The sequence below is a fragment of the Petaurus breviceps genome, unplaced genomic scaffold, assembly GCF_028583685.1.
Source record: "Petaurus breviceps papuanus isolate PSGF00001 unplaced genomic scaffold, PetGlider_PUasm1.0 103, whole genome shotgun sequence".
Classification (NCBI taxonomy): domain Eukaryota; kingdom Metazoa; phylum Chordata; class Mammalia; order Diprotodontia; family Petauridae; genus Petaurus; species Petaurus breviceps.
This window is the reverse complement of record NW_027185588.1, coordinates 3,095,038-3,112,220: the sequence shown is the minus strand read 5'-3', so window position 1 is coordinate 3,112,220 and position 17,183 is coordinate 3,095,038. Positions and strand designations below refer to the sequence as shown.

Genomic DNA, 17,183 nt, shown 5'->3' with positions numbered 1-17,183 from the left:
GACTTAAAGCCACATTGAAAACTCCATAGTAATCAAGTAAGCCCTGGGAAGCAAGGGCTTGGGATGAGGTGAGAAAAAGCTATTCATAGTTTGTGTGCCATCCCCCTGCCCCCCATTGTATTTAAGTTCTCAGGGTCTGTCCTTTTTCTTTTCCCTGCTGGCATTCAAAAATCCCTCCCTCCATAGCCATACTCTGCGCTGAAAGAGAATTTATTCCTTAGTACTTCAGGAGGATGAAAGCAGTCCTCGGTCTCTCTTGCTCCCTTCATGCTCTCTGCTGATGAAAGCAGATGAAAGTCTGAGAAGGGAAAGAACCCAAAGTTGCTTCCGTCTAAGCCACGAAGCTCAGGCCTCATCTCACTTTGCTTAGGTTATGGTCTCTCCCAGCAAACTCTACCACTTCCCCCCCTCCGAACCTCCCCCCACCCCCAGCGTCCTACCCACCAATTCTAAGACCGTGTAAATATGCTTTATTATTTGTCTTTCCAACCTTGTGTGGAGACACATGGGTTTGTACAGGCAGTGTGAGGATGGTGGTGGGCAGAGGGGGGGAGGTGGAGGCCATACACTTACACCTGACAGGACATTGCAGAGCAGGCCAGACACCTGCAGAGTACCAGTCACCCTCAACTACTTCTGGTCTCAGCACTGAGGACAGAGCCAGTGGGAGGTGATGTTGTGTATGTGTGTGAGAGAAAAAGGATGGAGTAAAGAGACTGGGAAACCTGCCCCACAGGGGCTTTCCTATTAAGTAAAGATCAGACTATTTGCTTCTGATATCAGCTAAGGGGCAGGGGCAATGGTGGCAGGGGTCAGGAGATAGCTTTGGGAGCACCAATGTGGTGGGCTGCCCTGGAGCCATGAGCCCTCAGTGATTGGGGGAGGACAAGAGTACAGGGTGTGAGGAATGAAAGAAAGGGCAGATCCTCCTGCAAGGACAGGGAGAAGGCCAGAGAATAACATTTAGGGTATAGTGTGTGTTTGTTTGAGGGGAGCATGCCCCCAGAGCAGCTTAAGTAGACACTTCATGGATTTTGGCACCTAAGTTCTCAAACTCAGCAAACAGAGCCCGAGGGGGAGGAGTCAGGGATGAAATGGAAGACCAGAAGCCTTATTCTCCAGGGAATATGGCCCTTCTTCCTTCCGTGGCCACAGGCACAAATTCTACCAGCAGGTTCCTAGGGCAGGGCCTACCAGGGAAACACTTCTCCTCCTCTGCCCAAATTCTCTCCCCTCCTCGGTGGCTTCTGCTGGGTGGGGGACCCACTTGGAGTGAAAGTGGAAGGTCTAGAGGGTCACAGATGGGTGCTGAATACTGATACTGTACTACAGGGAGAGGCAAATGGGATAGGACACTCAAGTGACAATCCCCCTTCCCCCTAGGGACTATATAGTCACCCCCTTCCCTCCGTGGTCACCATCTGGCTGAAAGGAAGCCTGGCAGCACCTTTAATATTGGCAAAGAAAAGAGACACCGGGAAAATCTTAGAAAGCAAAGTGCTAAGTGTAGGGGAAGAAGACTGCTCCACGGTGGAATGCGCAGGCTCTGGGTGGTGAGGGAGCTCCATGGTCTAGGACTATGATGGTCAGAGGCCGCTCTTCACTACCTTTAGGAGTGGCTAAAGCAGTTTCTCTCTTAGCTTGGGAGTCAAATGATTCCTTCTTTCCACCTGTGGCCCAAAGAAACCCTTTGCAGACCTCTGGGCACAGGAATTTACTTAACCCTGGTTGGGACTGGTGGCAGGTGGGTAGGTGGGTGAGCTGCACAAGATTAGCGGATGCTTCTAGACATTCTCTTAGATATTTGCTCCCCAGACTGGGATGACTTTGGTTTTAGCAGAAAAAGGGCCTGTTCCTCCAGGGGCACTGACCCAGGTACTGGCTTGGCTGATGGCAAGAAGAGAGTGGTGGAGGAGAAACAATATGGTGAGAAAACGGAATTGGCATGGGGAGGGAGAGGCAGCTACAAACAGAAGGCACAATGCCCAAACTGATACAGGGACTGCCCCAACCATCTCTCCTGTTCCAAGGCCAGTCCCTCCACTGCAGGGGCTGCAAAGGGACGGCCTGGGAACAAAGGAGCTAGTCACTGAGAGCACGGACTGCCAGGGCCAAGGAGCTCTAGAGTGGAAGATACCACAGAAGGCTCAGCAAACAGATGAAGCTGGGTGCCTTGTACATCCTGCATCTCCAAGGGTATAAGCCAGCCTCTTTTGTCAGCCTGACCAAAGGAGGAGGCCATGGCTCAGGGGCAGCTGGTGCTCTTTACGTCACAGGAAAGAGAATCCTAGACTTGCTTTGACACTAGGCTACCCCCCTGGGAGGCTTGTGGTCGTGACACGTCTGCCAAGACCTGGCCTCTTTCTCAGGAGGGAATCTTTTGCTCCGGGATCTTACTTCCCTTGTCTGATCTACTAATGGCTGAATCCTGCCCTCCCCCAACCCCTAAATGTGGAGGTGCAGAACCGGCAGGCAGGGACTTGGTTAATATGAAGCACCTCCAAGGATGTGGTGGGGCAGGACGGTCTATGTGTCCTTAGTTCTCAAGTCCCCGAAGAAGACAGACAGCCTCATCCTGGGAATGGAGGGAGGCAGAGAAGAGCAGTTGCCACAGAGAAGGCCGGTTCTGATCATTGGTCCTCTATGCCCCTCCTCGCCCCAGTGCCTGTGCTGCTCTCTTGGGAGGGAACGGCAGTGCTTTCTGGTCCTGGGTAGTCAGGGATGGGGAGGAGAACAAAACAACCCTCTTGTGGATAAATAAATAACACTGGGAACAATCAGAAACTTAGAGACCACAGAAGTGTTCCGAGGGGGAGGGGAGCCTGTGACTCCTAGAGTCACAGCATCTTCCTGTCTCCCAGTCCCTGCCCTAGAGAAGCCCTGAAAGGAAGGAGGGTGGTGGGAGATGGGAAGGGAGCCACAGAATGGAGTTGAGTTTAAATACAGTGAATCACAAGTACCCTTGGGAGAGGGCAGTGTAGACAACACTCAAGGTAGATGTTCTGGTGCACTCTGTGGAGGGGCTAGGCACACCAAGATGTGCTCCACTCCCCCTCATCTCTGTGGGGAGGGGACATCCCCTCCAGGAAGAACGCTGAATGGAGGTTGGGGAGAGCCTGCCCTCCTACCCCCCTGAACATGAGAGGTCTGGGCCCCAGGTGGGGCGGGCTAGGGAGGCAGTCATTCCTCAGTTACCCAGGCTCTGCCCATAGGAAGGGGCCAGCTCATCAGCTTCACTGTCCGTGCTGCCCTCACTGTCCTTGGCCGGGCGGTCCAGTCGTCGGAAGAACCGGGCATCTCGGGGGGATAGAGGATATAGGGCATCCTGTAGGGCTGCCCCCACCCCTACACCTACACCCAGGAGCTCCTCATCAGAGGAGGGTAGCGAGTCCTCATCCAAATGACGTACCAAATGGAGGCTGTCGAATGTCAAGGGGTCCTCAAACGGGGGTGGGCCCTTCAATAGCCGAACCTGGGAGACGGTGGGAGGGGAGATAAGGTTGGGAAGGAAGTGGACCTGAAGGATCCAAACCCATATTAGAGGGGAAGGTGGGAAGATAAGCTGTGGTCAGGATGAGATAGGAGATAAAGGGAATGCTAGAGAGGACTCAGGGGAATGGAGATGGAGGAAACAAAGGAGATGACTGACTGAGGCATCAGGAAGGGAAACAGAAAAAGAGGGAAAGGGAAAAAGACCCACTGGAGGGCAGGGGGCCACAAAGAGAGGAGAGATGGCTCTTTGGTGGAGAACACAGAGCAGGAGGACATAGCAGACCATTGTGGCCCCACCAGCAAGACAGCTGTTACTGGATTTGAGGGAAAGACAAGGGACCAGACTGGGGTTGGAGTAATGGGGATCAGGCAGAGGGCTGGTGAGGTTCTGAGGAAAAGGTCTTCCACCTTAGCCCAGCCCTGATTCACCCAAACACCAGAGCCTGAGGGGAAGGCTCTGTGGGAGGGGGAGTTACCCTGGACTCTGATACGGAGGGGTGGCCTGTGGGAGCCTACAAGTCCCAGCATGCAGTGCGTCGCCTCGGTCCAGCTGCCAGCCTGCCCAGGGTGAGAGACTCTGCTCGGATCAAGACAAGAGTTATGGGGCAGGGAGCTCCTGTCCTGATGTGGGGCCCACGAATGGGCCTGAGACACCAAACACAGCCAGGGAGCCCAGCCTCCTGGTCTTTCTTTTCTCTTTCCTCCCTGATGGCCCCTCTTAGCCATTTCTAGGCACTGATTCTGGCCATGACCAGGGGGCTCTGCAGGCAGCCAGCTCATGGAATGGGGACCTAGACAGAAAACATCTGCAAGACGTTGCCTTCCCTGTCTCCCCCTGCAACTGTGGGCACAATCCTGGGTCTGCTCTAAAGATTAACTATTAACTCCTGAAACAACAGCAATACGTGATCATGATGGAAGAAGACTCCCAGTTTCAAACTTTCCCAAGGGCTCTCACTTCCATCATCTCATTGGCTCTGACACTACTTCCGGGTAGCAGGGATTTTTACTCCATTTTACAGAATAGGTAAGGTAAGGAAAGAGGAAGGGGCTTCTGTGCCCATGCTCACCCCCCGAGGCAGGCTGAGTCAGAAGCACAACTCCAATCTCCTGCTTATTAGGCCAGGGTTCCTGCCATTCATTTTGCTGTAGGACCCATCAACTGGTAAGAGGTTCCCATGACGGAAGCCCTGTTCTCTGGGCCCAGGGTCCTGTGATTTGCCCTGGGGTAGCGAGAGCACTTGTCTGACTGCTCTCTGGAAGGCTAAGAATGCACTTTGCTCCTTTCTTAGCACAGCATCTGGGAGAATGGCCAGGAAGCCCAGGACTCTGGGAATGTCTCTCCTGGGCACATTAGTTTGTCCTAGCATAAAGAGGGAAGTCTCCTAGCATGGCCAGAGAGGGAATGGCTGGTTTCCCTTCTTGGAATGCCAGAAGGCAGATGAGAGACTTGAGAAATCAAAGCCTGGGGCAGGCCGGGGACTCACCTCAGCCTTGAGTTCATCAATCTGATCCTTGAGCTCACGGATGTACTGGGAGGAGTCCGAGTGGTTGAGCTGCCCCTGGATCATACCCTCTTCTCTCTGTAAGGCAAACACGTGCCCATCCCTGAATGGAGAGGCTTCCCCACACCAGCCCTTCCTCTTTAGTCATGCCCTCTGACCTTGGCTTTGGCCCCTCACCTGAATCTCCAGCTCCGCAATTCGCTGCCTCATCTCTGCCACAGCAGCCATGCTGTCTGCTTCCCGGAGCCTTACTGCCATCACCTCCTCCTTGCTCTGGAGGAGCAAAAGCAGCAGGAAAGCACAGGAACCGACTCAGGAGAGGGAGGGATGAAGGAAGGGGAAGAGAGGGGACAGATGGGAGCCCGGGCAAAGCTGGGCAAAGGCCTCAGAGCATGCAGGGAAGGGGACAGAGCTTGGGAGTGGGGCCCACCTTACACTCAGCCTCAGCATGCTTGCGTTTGCTCTCACTCAGTTGGGTCTGCAGGCCTTTGTTCTGAGCCACCAGGTAATGGAGCTTCTCCTGCAGGCCTGCACTCTCTGCCTCTACGCGGTTCAACAAGTTTCGGTGGATCTGGTCCTAGGAGGAGAAGTCACCAGCAAGTGACCAAGTGGCTCCTGGCAGTGCAGAAGCTACAGTCTAACCAAATTAGGTGGGTAACACCCGAACTGTAACTGGCAAGGCACAAACCAACGATGAACGGAGACAGCAAGGCCCAGCAGTGTTCATGGGGTCCATTTGGGGGCAGGGATATGGCCTAGGCTTGAGAGTAGGACAAGGGGAGGGCAGAGGCCAGAGAAGACGGTGTCACTCCCCATTCCGGGCACATTCTCTGACCTGTGTTTCCAGCTCCACCACTCGCTGCCGCAGCTCCCTCCCTTCAGCCAAAGCATGGGCCTCTCGAAGCCGGACAGTCATCAGTTCATCCTGCAGGTCACTAAGGGCCAGCTTCCGGGGAGACTCCTTCCATCTCCCTCCCCGGGAGAGGTGGGCCTATTCAGGAGGGAGGCAGGGTCATCAGGTTTTAGAGCCAGAAGAGACCTTACTCAGTAAGATCAGCCTCCTGGAATCTCAAAACAACTCTTAGTATGAAGTGACTTAATGAGCATCTTCCAAATGAGGCCCAGGATTGTAGTCCCAGGAAGATGAAAACACAGAGGAGAGGGTGCAGCAGGGGTGACCTCTTCCTGGCTTTGCCTGGGGTGCTTCATGTTACTGGCTAAATGGGGCTGAACCTGAAGGTCCTCCCTGCAGGAGGTCCTCACCAATAAGAGTCACCATTTCTGTAAGGCTGAATTACAAAGCATTTACATTATCTCACTGCTTTTCACAAGAGCCCTGTGAGGGAGTCAGTACAAAGCACTTGGCACACTTTAAAGAACTATGTAAATGTGAGTTATCTTTATTACTCCCATCCTCAAGAATATCTGCGATTTCATCAGGGAGGGTGCTTGCTCCCCAGTGCCCTTCTTGCTACCCAGCTTTAGGAGGTGAAATCCCAATGGGGCCTGCTTTGCCCAGGAGCTTCCTGGACACTGGCCAGGCTCAATTCCACACCAGTTTCCTGTACAAGGCACAAGTAATGGGATGAGAGGGTCAGTTAGGCAGCAGTTCCTTGGGGAAGACCTGGTGAGATTTAGTGAACCCACAAGTCAACAACAGGACATAGAAGTCCAAACAGCCAAGAGAAAAGAAGCACCATGTCCAAAATGAGGGAGGTCACTGCCCCACTGTCCTCTGCCTTGGTCAGACCCTGTCTGGACAACTATGCTCAGCTCTGGGAACCATATTTTAGGAAAGACATTGAAAAGCTGAAACGCATCCAGAGAAGGGTGACCAAAAGGGTGACTGGACTGGAGACAATGCTGTATTTGGATCAGCTGAAGGAATTGGGATGCTTACTGGGGGAAGAGAAGACAGGAGACTCAATAATAATTTTCAGGTATCTAAGGGGATGTCATGAGGGAAGTGGGATTAGATTTATTCTTCTTGACCAGGGCAGCAATGGAAGGAAGTTGCAAAGAAGTAAATTCAGGCTTGATGAGGGGGAAAATTTTCTAACAATTAGAGCTGCCTATAAGTGGAAAAGGCTGCTTGTCATGTAACTTGATTTTATTTTTCCATCTAACAAAAATTTAGTAAGTGCCTACTATGGGCAAGGCGTTGTCTGAGGTGTTAGAGGTTCAAAGATAAAAACAAAACTGTCCCTGCTCTCAAGAAGCTGGCATCCTGAGAGGGGGAATGGGCTCCCCATCCCAGGAAGTCCTGGATTGGAAGATGCTGACTGCTTAGTGCACAGGGGATTCCTGTTCATGTGAGGGTTGGCAAGATGACCACTGAGATTCTGTGATTCAATAGAAATGCAATCTGCAGCCAGATTCCATCTCCAATCTTCTCTCTACCTTGGTAGGGCCAGCAAGGGCCTGCTTGGCTGGCATAGCCTTCAAGAAGCCAGGGCCACCTCCATCCTCCAGAGAAGCACTAGGAAAAGACTCTAATAGAGCATGCAAACCTTGTGAGCCTCAAGAAAACCAAAGCTCAAGAGAGGAAATGGTTTTGCCCACACAACAAGGAAGTGGCAGAGACAGCACTTGAACCCAGGGTTTCTGCCTGCCAGTCCAGGACTGTGCAGTACATCAGTGAGTGAGAGAGAAAGCCATCCAGGGAGGCCTGCGGCTCCTGCCGCTCGCACCTGCCAGCTGTCTGTGAGCTCCTGAACCTGCAGCTTTAGCTCCCGAAGGGAGGCCACGGCCTCGCTCTCCCGAAGTTTTAAGCCTTTGAGTTCCTCCTGTAGCCGGGCCACATTGTTCTCATCAGGAAGTGAGTTGTTCCTCTAGGAAGAGTAGAAGAGGGAAGAGAGTCAGTGTAGGGAGTCAGGCTTTTGCTGCCCGCCCCCCAAGCCTTGAGTGGGGGTCCCAGGGCGTGGTGGTACTGGAAGAGAGCAGTGGGTGATCTTATCCAACAGGGTCTAGTTGTTCCTTGGTCCAGACTACCTTGGTTGCTGCCTTTGCTCCTCAAAGGGATTTGGGCCCCATCTTCTTCACTGCCAGGACCAAACCCTCTCTAATGCCAGCTGTGACAACTGTCATTCTTCTTATAGCTAGGCTGGTGAATGGAGCCCTAGGATTTCTGGACTTTCAGGAACCTCTGGCTTCCTAGGTCAACCCTACTGCTAAAGACTAGAAGGAGAGTACTTTTGGGACTCAAAGCTTTCCATATCCCAGGTTCCCAAACTCCAGTCTAAGTTACAGTGATGAAAGACTGAGAAATGAAGTCAGGCACACAGAAGGAGAGGAGGAGGCAGTGAGGGAGAGATGAATGATATAGTAAAGAGGGTTAGAAAGAAGAGACTGGATATCTTCTGCTTTGTGACCTTTATGGAAAGGTACTAGTATGTGGGCTTGTGGCACTGCTGGGACCCTCTGGGTTTGACACCTGACCCTTCCCCTTAGCCCTTCCCAGATATTTAGAAGATACAGAGATTATAAACTCCTCTGGCCTCTAGAGAAGTCATATCGTCCATCCATCTGTCTCCAGGTAGAAGGGTCCCTATACCACCCGGGCCAATGAAACTCTCACTAGGTACCCTGAAAAGCAGGTTCCACAATTAGTTGGAAGCAACACCCAGTACTACTCATGTAGCACTTTAAGGTTTACAGGGTACAGATCTAGCCATGTTGTCTCCCTATTCCATCAACTCCAGTGGTTCCCTACATTACCTCCAGGTTGCAATATAAAACCTTGTTTGCCTTTCTAAGCCTTCATAATTTGAACCCTTCCTACCTTTCTGGTCTTCTTATACCCTGCTCCCCTCCATGTATGCTACAATCCAGTGACAATGGCTTCATTTTTGTTCTTCAAAAAAGGCACTCCATCTTTCTCCTCTGGACATTTTCTTTAGATGTCCCCCATGCCTGGAAATCTCTCCCTCCTCATTTTTGCCTACTGACTTCCCTTAAGTCCTAGCTAAAACCACACCTTCTACAAGAAACTTTCCCAATCTCCCTTAATGCTAGTATGTCTCTCTTTGGATGACCTCCAATTTATCCTGTCTGTCCCCCATTAGACTGAACTCTTTGAGGGCAGTCCTTGTATCCTCAGTTCTTAGGAGGTGCTAAATAAATGTCTGTTGACTTGACTTGACAAAGTGCTTTCCCCACAACAGCCCCATGAGGCATTTTGATGCTGGAAGGAAACAGGTTCAATGAAGTTGTGACATGCCCAAGGTTACAAGTAGGCAAGTGTTGGAGCTAGACTTTGAAAGATCTCCTCACTTTGGGACCAAATCTCTTTTCACTACACTAGACAGCAAGAGTGTCTTCCCAGGGATAGGATTCTTCCTCATGTTCAAGTTAAATCTCCCACTCTGCAAATTACAGACCAGATCCCTTTCTCCTTGTCCAGATCTCAGGAAAGATGGGGAACAGTTGGCCTCCACCCTTTTAGTCAGAAGCCATCTCTGTGTGCAGGGAACACTAAGACTTTAATACAAATTGCTTTTTATTGACTTCCAATTACCCTCTCACAAACTTCGGTCCCTTAGTATCCCTCATGCTAGGAAAAGCCAAGGTCTGAAGACAGTAACAACCACTCTGATTGAAACTGGGGAGAGTAACATCAAATCACTGCACGAATGGCTGTGGGGTGGACTCTAAATGTACTATTTTTAGAGCCCTAGGATAAGGGCCCTGGATTTTGATGAGGGTGGGGAATAGATGGATGAGAGATAGGGTTTGTTCTAAGTTCTTCCCTCCAAATGAACAGAGTATCTCTTACAGAGCCTCTTTAGCCTCTGAGAGGTCTGGGGACCAAAGCAATGGCCTAAGGAGGCAGGGATTGGTTTGATGTTGAGGTTGTCTAAAGATGAATTGATCCCTGCTCATTAGCAGTCTCCATTTTGAAGAATGGAGTCAATATGAAATTAGCTGGGGTGGGAGCCATGAATTCTGACCCCTTGCTTCTCTGATGTCTGTGTTAGGACAGGAAATAAGGCAAATACATCCTGCATCTCTAGTCTAATGAGTAGCCATTAGAAGTTGGGGCTGGATATAGAATGTCTAAAGGCCCTAGCCTTGAATATACTGCTCAAATTGGGCAGAGGAGGCAGGACCAACCTCTGGGGCCCACAGTACCCTTAGCCTTCTTGAATGGCTGGCATATTCCAAATAGTGGCTCCCATATTCTCTCGTGTCACTGGAGGCAAACAAAACACTCTCAGGGGGTGTGTTCAGCCCAAAGTTCTTTTCTATCTGAATAAAAGCCCTGAAATGAAAGATGTGCCAAATCTACTAAGCACTGCCCATGAAGGAAGGACACAGAAGGAAAACTAGGCTCAGGGCCAAACCTGGCTTATAACCATTCTAAAAATTATAATGATCAAAGTGACATTTACATAGCATTTTAAGGTATTCAAAGTACTTTACACACATTATTTCATGGAGCCTCACTACCCTGTGACGAAGGTCTTACAAGTATTATTATCTTCATTTTACAGGTGAAGAAACTAAGGTGACCTGCACAGTCACTCAGTCAGTGTCAAAATTGTTACTTGAAACCAGGTTTAATTACCAGCCCAGTACCTGATCATCACAATGCAATTTCTATGCTGGCTCCACTTCTGAAAATGTCCCTTTCCTTAGCTGGAGACTAGTATCTCTCTGAACACCCCTCATCAGATGCCTACAGGAGGAGTGCTGCCTTACAAAGGTCCCCAGGGAGACCCAAGTTCTGTCTCTCCTCTCTCCATGCTGTGGACACACAGTGTGACCATAGAGTCCAGAGACTGACTTGGGAACAGGATTTATAAGCACTGGCCTCACTGCTTTATAGTGATATATGACATTATATAATATATAATAATGTAATATAAATTACATGATAATTTATATGTTGTGTGAGTTGTGTACATACGAGTGTAGTTACTATGTCTACAAATTCTGTGTATGTACATATACAGGTAGCTGGGGTTTGGGAGTAGAAGAGAAGGAAAAATTATGTTATCTGTCTCTCTCCCAAGCCATGCCAACCATAACTGAGAGGTCTTCCCAGTGGTAATGCAGAAACAACACTTGAAAAAAGAAGCTCTTTTTGTAGAACTATCTAGAGAGAGGAGGAGACACTTAACTTTTCTGTTCTTCAGTGATTATCTCTGTAAAATAGGGAATTGGACCAACCGATCTACAAAGTCAGTTATGGAATTTTCAGCAGCAAAATTCTTTGATTCTCTAAGTAACAGGGATGGGGATGGATGGAGAGATGTGTAGCTTTCTTCCTGTCTTTGCGAAAGTCACTCCTGTGAGAAGCCCTTCCTAAACCTCTTTAATCTTAGTGGCCTCCCTCTGAGACCACCCCGATTGCCCTGTGCGTATCTTCTTTGTACATAGTTGTTGGCATGTCATCCCTCCCCACCCCCCATTAGACTGAGAATTCCTTAAGATCAGGGACTATCTTTTCCTTTTCTTTGTATCCCTAGTGTTTAACACAGAGTTTGGCACATAGTAGGTACTTAAAAAATGCTTCCTGACTGACTGACAAGTGCTTGGAGATTTTCAGATAACTTTGTGGCAGACAGTTCCAATGCCTTGTATACGGTTTCTCTGGGCTGGTATAGTTCTATAACCACCACATCTCCTTTAGTTTCCAGGCCTGAAGGCAAAATCAGATATCTGGTTTCTTGGTCATGTGCCCTAATTCTCCCACTTCAGAACTGAAAATAAGATCCAGGGATCTGGACTTTCTGTCTAGAGCCCTGACTACCCACCTCTGAGCCAGAAATAAGACCCAGGCATCAGCCTTCCACCCAAAGCCAATATACCCTCGTTTAAGACATAGGAAGGGGATCCAGACATCTGTTTTCTTTGCTCTGTACCAACTTCCTGCCTGAGAAGAGGACCCAGCTACCTGGTCCCTCTGTCTCTGTACCCTGACACTAACTCCTAGTTCTTTCCTCTATTCCCCCTCATTGCTGGGGCAGTGTTCTCAGTGCTCTCCGCTGGTCTCTCTCCTGGCACTTAGAGGGAGGAAGGAAATGGTGGGGGAGTGGGGTGTGGAGTTGGTAGTAGCAGAGTTCTGAGCTCATGTCTTTGAAGGTACCACAGATAACACCTTCACCAAGATTTGCAGAGGGGAGACTGACCGCAGGGGAGAGGAAAGCCAGATCGGCAAACAAGGCAGTGGTGGTTGGGAGGGGGCAGAATATAGGAAAATCCAGAGATTCACTCTGAAGCCACAGAAGCTTAGCTATTTGGGGAGGGGAACTTCTCTCTTATCCCATACCATCTTCTCTAAGAAAAACAACTGATAGGCTGAGATGAGGAAGATGGGTAGGCTGCAAAAAAAAAAAACCCCAAACCACCAGCATAGTCTTTGATCCTACCCTGCCCGACCCTTTTGTTTGCTAGTTCCAAGGCGCCCCTCTTCCTCATGGGCCCCACCTTCTCCATGTCCAGGACTTTGTCCTGCATTTCTCGAAGGGCACTCAGGGTCTCTGTCTCACGCATTCGAGACTGTTCCAGTTCTGTCTCCAGGTGGGCCACAAACTCTTCTGTTAAGCGAGGGTTATCCTGCATGGGACAAAATATATGATAGGGTAAGATATAAACCTGACTTAAGCTGTATTCCTAGAGGTGTTATGTCCAGAATAAGGGAAGTGAGAGCTCTGCTATTCTGTGCCTTGGTCAAACCATATTTGCAGTGATGTGTTCAATTCTGGGTATCACTTCTAAGGAAGGATGCTAATAAGTAAGAGCACATAGAAAGAATTTTGGCCAAAATAATAGGCATATTGAATACTATGCCATATGAAGATCAGTTGAAGGAACTGGGGATAGTCAGTCTGGGGAAGAGAAGGTTTAGAGGAGGGCATGAGAGCTGTCTTCAAATACATGAAAGGTGATTGTCGGGAAGAGGGATAATATTTGCTCCACTTGACCCCAGAAGGCTGAACTAGAAGCAATAAGTAGAAGTTGCAGACAGGATAATTTCTGCCCCAAGGAAAAATTTCCTAATGCTTAGGGCTGTCCAAAGTGCAGGGGGCTGCCTTAGGAGCTCTTGGGTGCACATCAAATGGAAGCTGGTTGACTTCTGGTTGGGGACAGTGTAGGAGGGGTGCCTGCTCAGGCGTAGGTTGTCCCCTGAAGTCCCTTCCATGTCAGAAGTCTTTAGGATTCCAGCTTTTGGTCACTTCTCCTTTCAAGGTCACTGGGCTTTCCCCAGAACCTGATGCTAGGCCTTGAAACCCAGCTGTGAGCATTCACTGCTGACCATAACTCTTCAACCTGTGCTTCTGCCCTTGTATTCCATTTCAACATAGCCTGTTCAAAGGCCAAAAGGGAAAAATAAAGCATATGAGGGTGGTGGGATATCTTAGAATTATCATCAGCTGTTGAACTTAATTGATCAATCACTCAATAAACATGTGCTATATTAGCACAGTGCCAGGCACTATGCTAAGTACCGGGGATACAAAATGAGGCAAAAGACAGTCCCTGCCCTAAAGGAGCTTATAATCTAATGGGGAGACAACTTTGTGTGTGTATGTATACATGTATACATACATGTGTGTGCACACATATACATGTGTGTATATGTGCACATATATGCAAACAAATTTATACAAAGCAAGCTATATACAGGACAAATAGGAAATAACTAATAGAGGGAAGACACTGGAATTAAGAGAGGTTAGGGAAGGCTTCCTATATAAGGAGGGACTTTAGTTGGGACTAAAAAGAAACCAATTAATGGGCAGTTAGTCGAAGTGTAAAATAAATACAACCCACAACCTGGGCATTGTCTTTGAGCTCCAAGCCATTAAACACTTCCACATGGAAAGATGTGAAAAGAGCACTGAGGCTCTAGGAGTAAGGATCTTTGGGTTCTCATTCTGGCTATGCCACAAACTGGCTATGGGACTTTGGGAAAGTTGTTTTCACTTTCCAAGTCTCAGTCTCCTCATCTGTAAAATAAGAAGTTGGACTAGATACTTCCTTTCAACTCTTAACAGTCTATGTTTGCTGAAGTTTCACCTGGAGATGCAGGCTGTGTGGGTGGGCAAGGCTGGGCAATGCTTGAAGGCTAAGAAGGCATCTGGGCTGAATGCATTATGGCCTCTGCTCAGATATCTTTCAAGGTTACCCATTTCATACAGCTCTCCCTACTTCTAGCTGTGTCTTTGCTCACACTGTTTCCCATGCCTAGAACGCTCTCTCTCCTCATATCTCCATCTCCATTCCAGCCTTCCTCCAAGGCTCAATACAAATGTTACCTTCTCTATGAAACCCTTTCCGATCCTTGTCCCTCCAAGTGAAAGTCATCTTTCTCTCTTCAAATTTTTCATTGCTCTCTACCTGGACTACTCTGTTGCACTGACCTCTTGTGTCAGAGTGATTTTATATTTGTTTGCCATACCTGCCTCCTGGAGAAGGGCTGTATGCTCTCTATCTTTATGGCCCAAGAGCTGAGCACACAGTGGTCTACTGACGAATGTTTGTCAAATGTGAGGAAATAAGAGCGCCTAGCCTTGTAAAATCCCTGCTTGTGCTGAGCCCTGTATTCAGCATCTAGATGTGTGCTTCCTGGGTAGCTGGTCCATAATATATGTCAAAGAAAAACGGATGTGTAAGTTTTCTAAGTATACACTTCATTGAACATTTTAATCTGCAATGAAGGTAAGTTCTCCAAGCTCCACAGCTATTCTTTGATAGCAGTGAATGGGGAGAGTAAACAGAGGATAGAAATCAGGATTGTTAATGTTTGTGGCCCTGGCTAAGTCTAAAGCCAACCAAGTATGAGACCTACTTAAATGAACAACAGCTTTTTAGGTATGGCCTGGGGGTCAGAAGTAACCTATGATGGTCCTCATTCCAGGTGGGGTCTTATGGTACCATATTTACTCTCGACATTTCCTTCACACACATAGACACCCACTCTCTTTTATTCAGATTCTTGCTATCTCAGGTCCTGAAGAGGACAGACTAGAGGAAGAAATCTAGCACATCAGACAGAGGTCCTCTATGTATGATATAAGGGGAAATAGCACAGGCATGGCACAGGACACAGAAAGGGGGGGATCGAAAGCTGTGTTAGTGGAAAGCGCATGCATGCTAATAGGACTACATATCTTTTAAAACATCTCATGAGGAAGAGCTAGGTGGCATAGAAGATAGAGCGCTGGATCTGGAGTAGGAAACACCCAAGTTCAAATCCGACCTCAGGCACTTACTAGCAAATCACTTAATGGTTGTCTGCCTCAGTGTCCTTAATAGGATCACCTACCTCCCAGGGTTGTTGAAGATCAGTGAGATAATATTTGCAAATTTTAAAGTGCTATATAAATGCCGGCTATAATAATAATAATAATTGTTGTTGTTATTATTAGAACCGGGGATAGAAGCTAGGCTTTGAGTCACTGCTAACTTGGCTTAGACTTAAAAAACAAAACCTTGGGGCGGCCAGGTAGCACAGTGAGTAAGAGCACTGGCTCCAGAGTCGGGATGACCTGGGGATCGAATCTGGGCTCAGACACTTAGCACCCACCCAGAAACACCTGGCCATGTAACCTTGAGCAAGTTACTTAACCCCAATTGCTTTAAAAAAAAACAAAACAAAAAAACCTTTCACTAAGAAAGAAAAATTAAGTTATTTATCTTTCAAGAAAGGAGAAAAAATGTGAGTCCTAAAAAGCATGGAGAATGGTAGAAAGTTAAGTCTCTTCTGACAGAGAGGAGGCTTTGCTCTCAGTGATGATGTAAAAAGCTAGTATTTTGGAAAAAGAATGATTTTTCAGGATATAATTAGGAAAAATGCTCAAAAGAAGCTTTCAATAGTATGAGAAATAGAGCAGAAACATTTCTCAGTAAAGAAATGAGACATTAAAAGGAAGTTTCTGTCTGTCAGGATTATGACCTAGTTCCTTGTGATGTTAAGCACTACAAAATTCAAACTTTGGACATTGAGAATTATTCCATCTCTTAAGAAATACTTTTCTTTTTTTTTCTCATGGTTTTCCCCTTTTATTCTGATTCTCCTTTCACAACATGACTAATGTGGAAATATGTTTAATATGATTATTCATGTATAGCCCATATCAGATTGCATGTCGTTTTGGGGAGGGGAGAGGGGAAGGATGGGGAAAAAACATTGGACTCAAAATCTTAAAAAGGTGAATGCTGAAAACTAAAAATAAATAAATAAATTTAATATTAAAATAAATTTTTTAAAATTTACTTTTCTTCATATTGACAACTATGATAAAAGGAGATTCAATATGTAAAAAGTATCTCAGTGACAGATCGAGAGAGAAAAAGGCAGTAATTAAAAAGGGATGCTTACATTTATGGCTTTGCTCTCAAGTCTTAAGGAGGCCCCTTTGAGGCAGAGGAAGAAAGACCAGCCAGTAAATGCAGCCCCTGTTCACTGGTCAAACAGTTTCTCCAAACACAGAGAGGGTACTGAAATCCCAAGCAAAGGGCTCTTGATGATCCAGTGAAATGAAACGCAGAGAAGGAAGCAAAGCACACTAGAGGTGTCTGGGAATATGGAGTAGCATAAGAATACCAGGCAACTGCTGGGAGGTTATGGTACTTAAAGGGGAGGGAGCAAAGTCTAATGGCAGAATGAACCTCAGTGGTAATGAAGACAAGCTAATAATGCACCTTATTCATGAGGAGCATCCTGGTATACCACAAAGGGTTCTCCCTCTACAACTTACTATGAGATTACAGACAACTCACCAACTTGGAGAACCTTGATTTCCTCCTGCGTGAAAGGAGGAACAGTAATAACTGTGGTACCTGCCCCATAGCGCCATACCGAGGATCAAATGAAAAGATGGGTGAGAAGCACTTGACAAACCTGGAGGCTCCATACAAACATTTGCTCTAATTATCATCTAGAGCAGTACTTAGCATGTTGTAAGGCCTTAATCAATGCTCACTCTCCTACTCCACCCCCAGCCCCTTTATCTTTTTTCTGTCTCATTCACCTCCATAGTTTCCCTCAGTTATTAGTTCTATGATCCCCTTCAGGGTCTTCCTAAAATCTAGTTCCTCTCATGGTAATAGAAATGTAATTCATTTCCTCACATCTGCTGTTGCTTTCCACTTTCCATAGAAGGTAGATCCTAGGCCTCTCCGCCTTCCATGGAGCGTAGATCCTAGGCCTCTCCGCCTTCCGTGGAGCGTAGATCC

At 47.8% G+C, this 17,183-nt stretch overlaps 1 protein-coding gene across 8 annotated transcripts in view; it reads right to left on the bottom strand.

Annotated features, from left to right (window-relative positions):
• Nucleotides 1–447: 447 nt before the first annotated feature.
• Nucleotides 448–17,183, bottom strand: part of EVI5L (ecotropic viral integration site 5 like) — a 63,836-nt gene continuing 47,100 nt past the window's right edge. For 4 of the 8 annotated variants that reach the window (XM_069094898.1, XM_069094482.1, XM_069094523.1 and 1 more), the window contains 7 exons: nucleotides 12,429–12,557; nucleotides 7,688–7,828; nucleotides 5,833–5,988; nucleotides 5,428–5,574; nucleotides 5,175–5,270; nucleotides 4,980–5,075; nucleotides 3,334–4,050 (listed from right to left, as the gene is read on the bottom strand). In XM_069094898.1, coding sequence (XP_068950999.1) covers nucleotides 3,598–4,050; nucleotides 4,980–5,075; nucleotides 5,175–5,270; nucleotides 5,428–5,574; nucleotides 5,833–5,988; nucleotides 7,688–7,828; nucleotides 12,429–12,557 — 1,218 coding nt within the window. In that variant the 3' untranslated portion in view covers nucleotides 3,334–3,597. Of the gene's footprint in view, nucleotides 4,070–4,979; nucleotides 5,076–5,174; nucleotides 5,271–5,427; nucleotides 5,575–5,832; nucleotides 5,989–7,687; nucleotides 7,829–12,428; nucleotides 12,558–17,183 lie in introns of all 8 variants that reach the window. The other 4 variants (XM_069094571.1, XM_069094654.1, XM_069094773.1 and 1 more) reach the window with 3 other exon arrangements.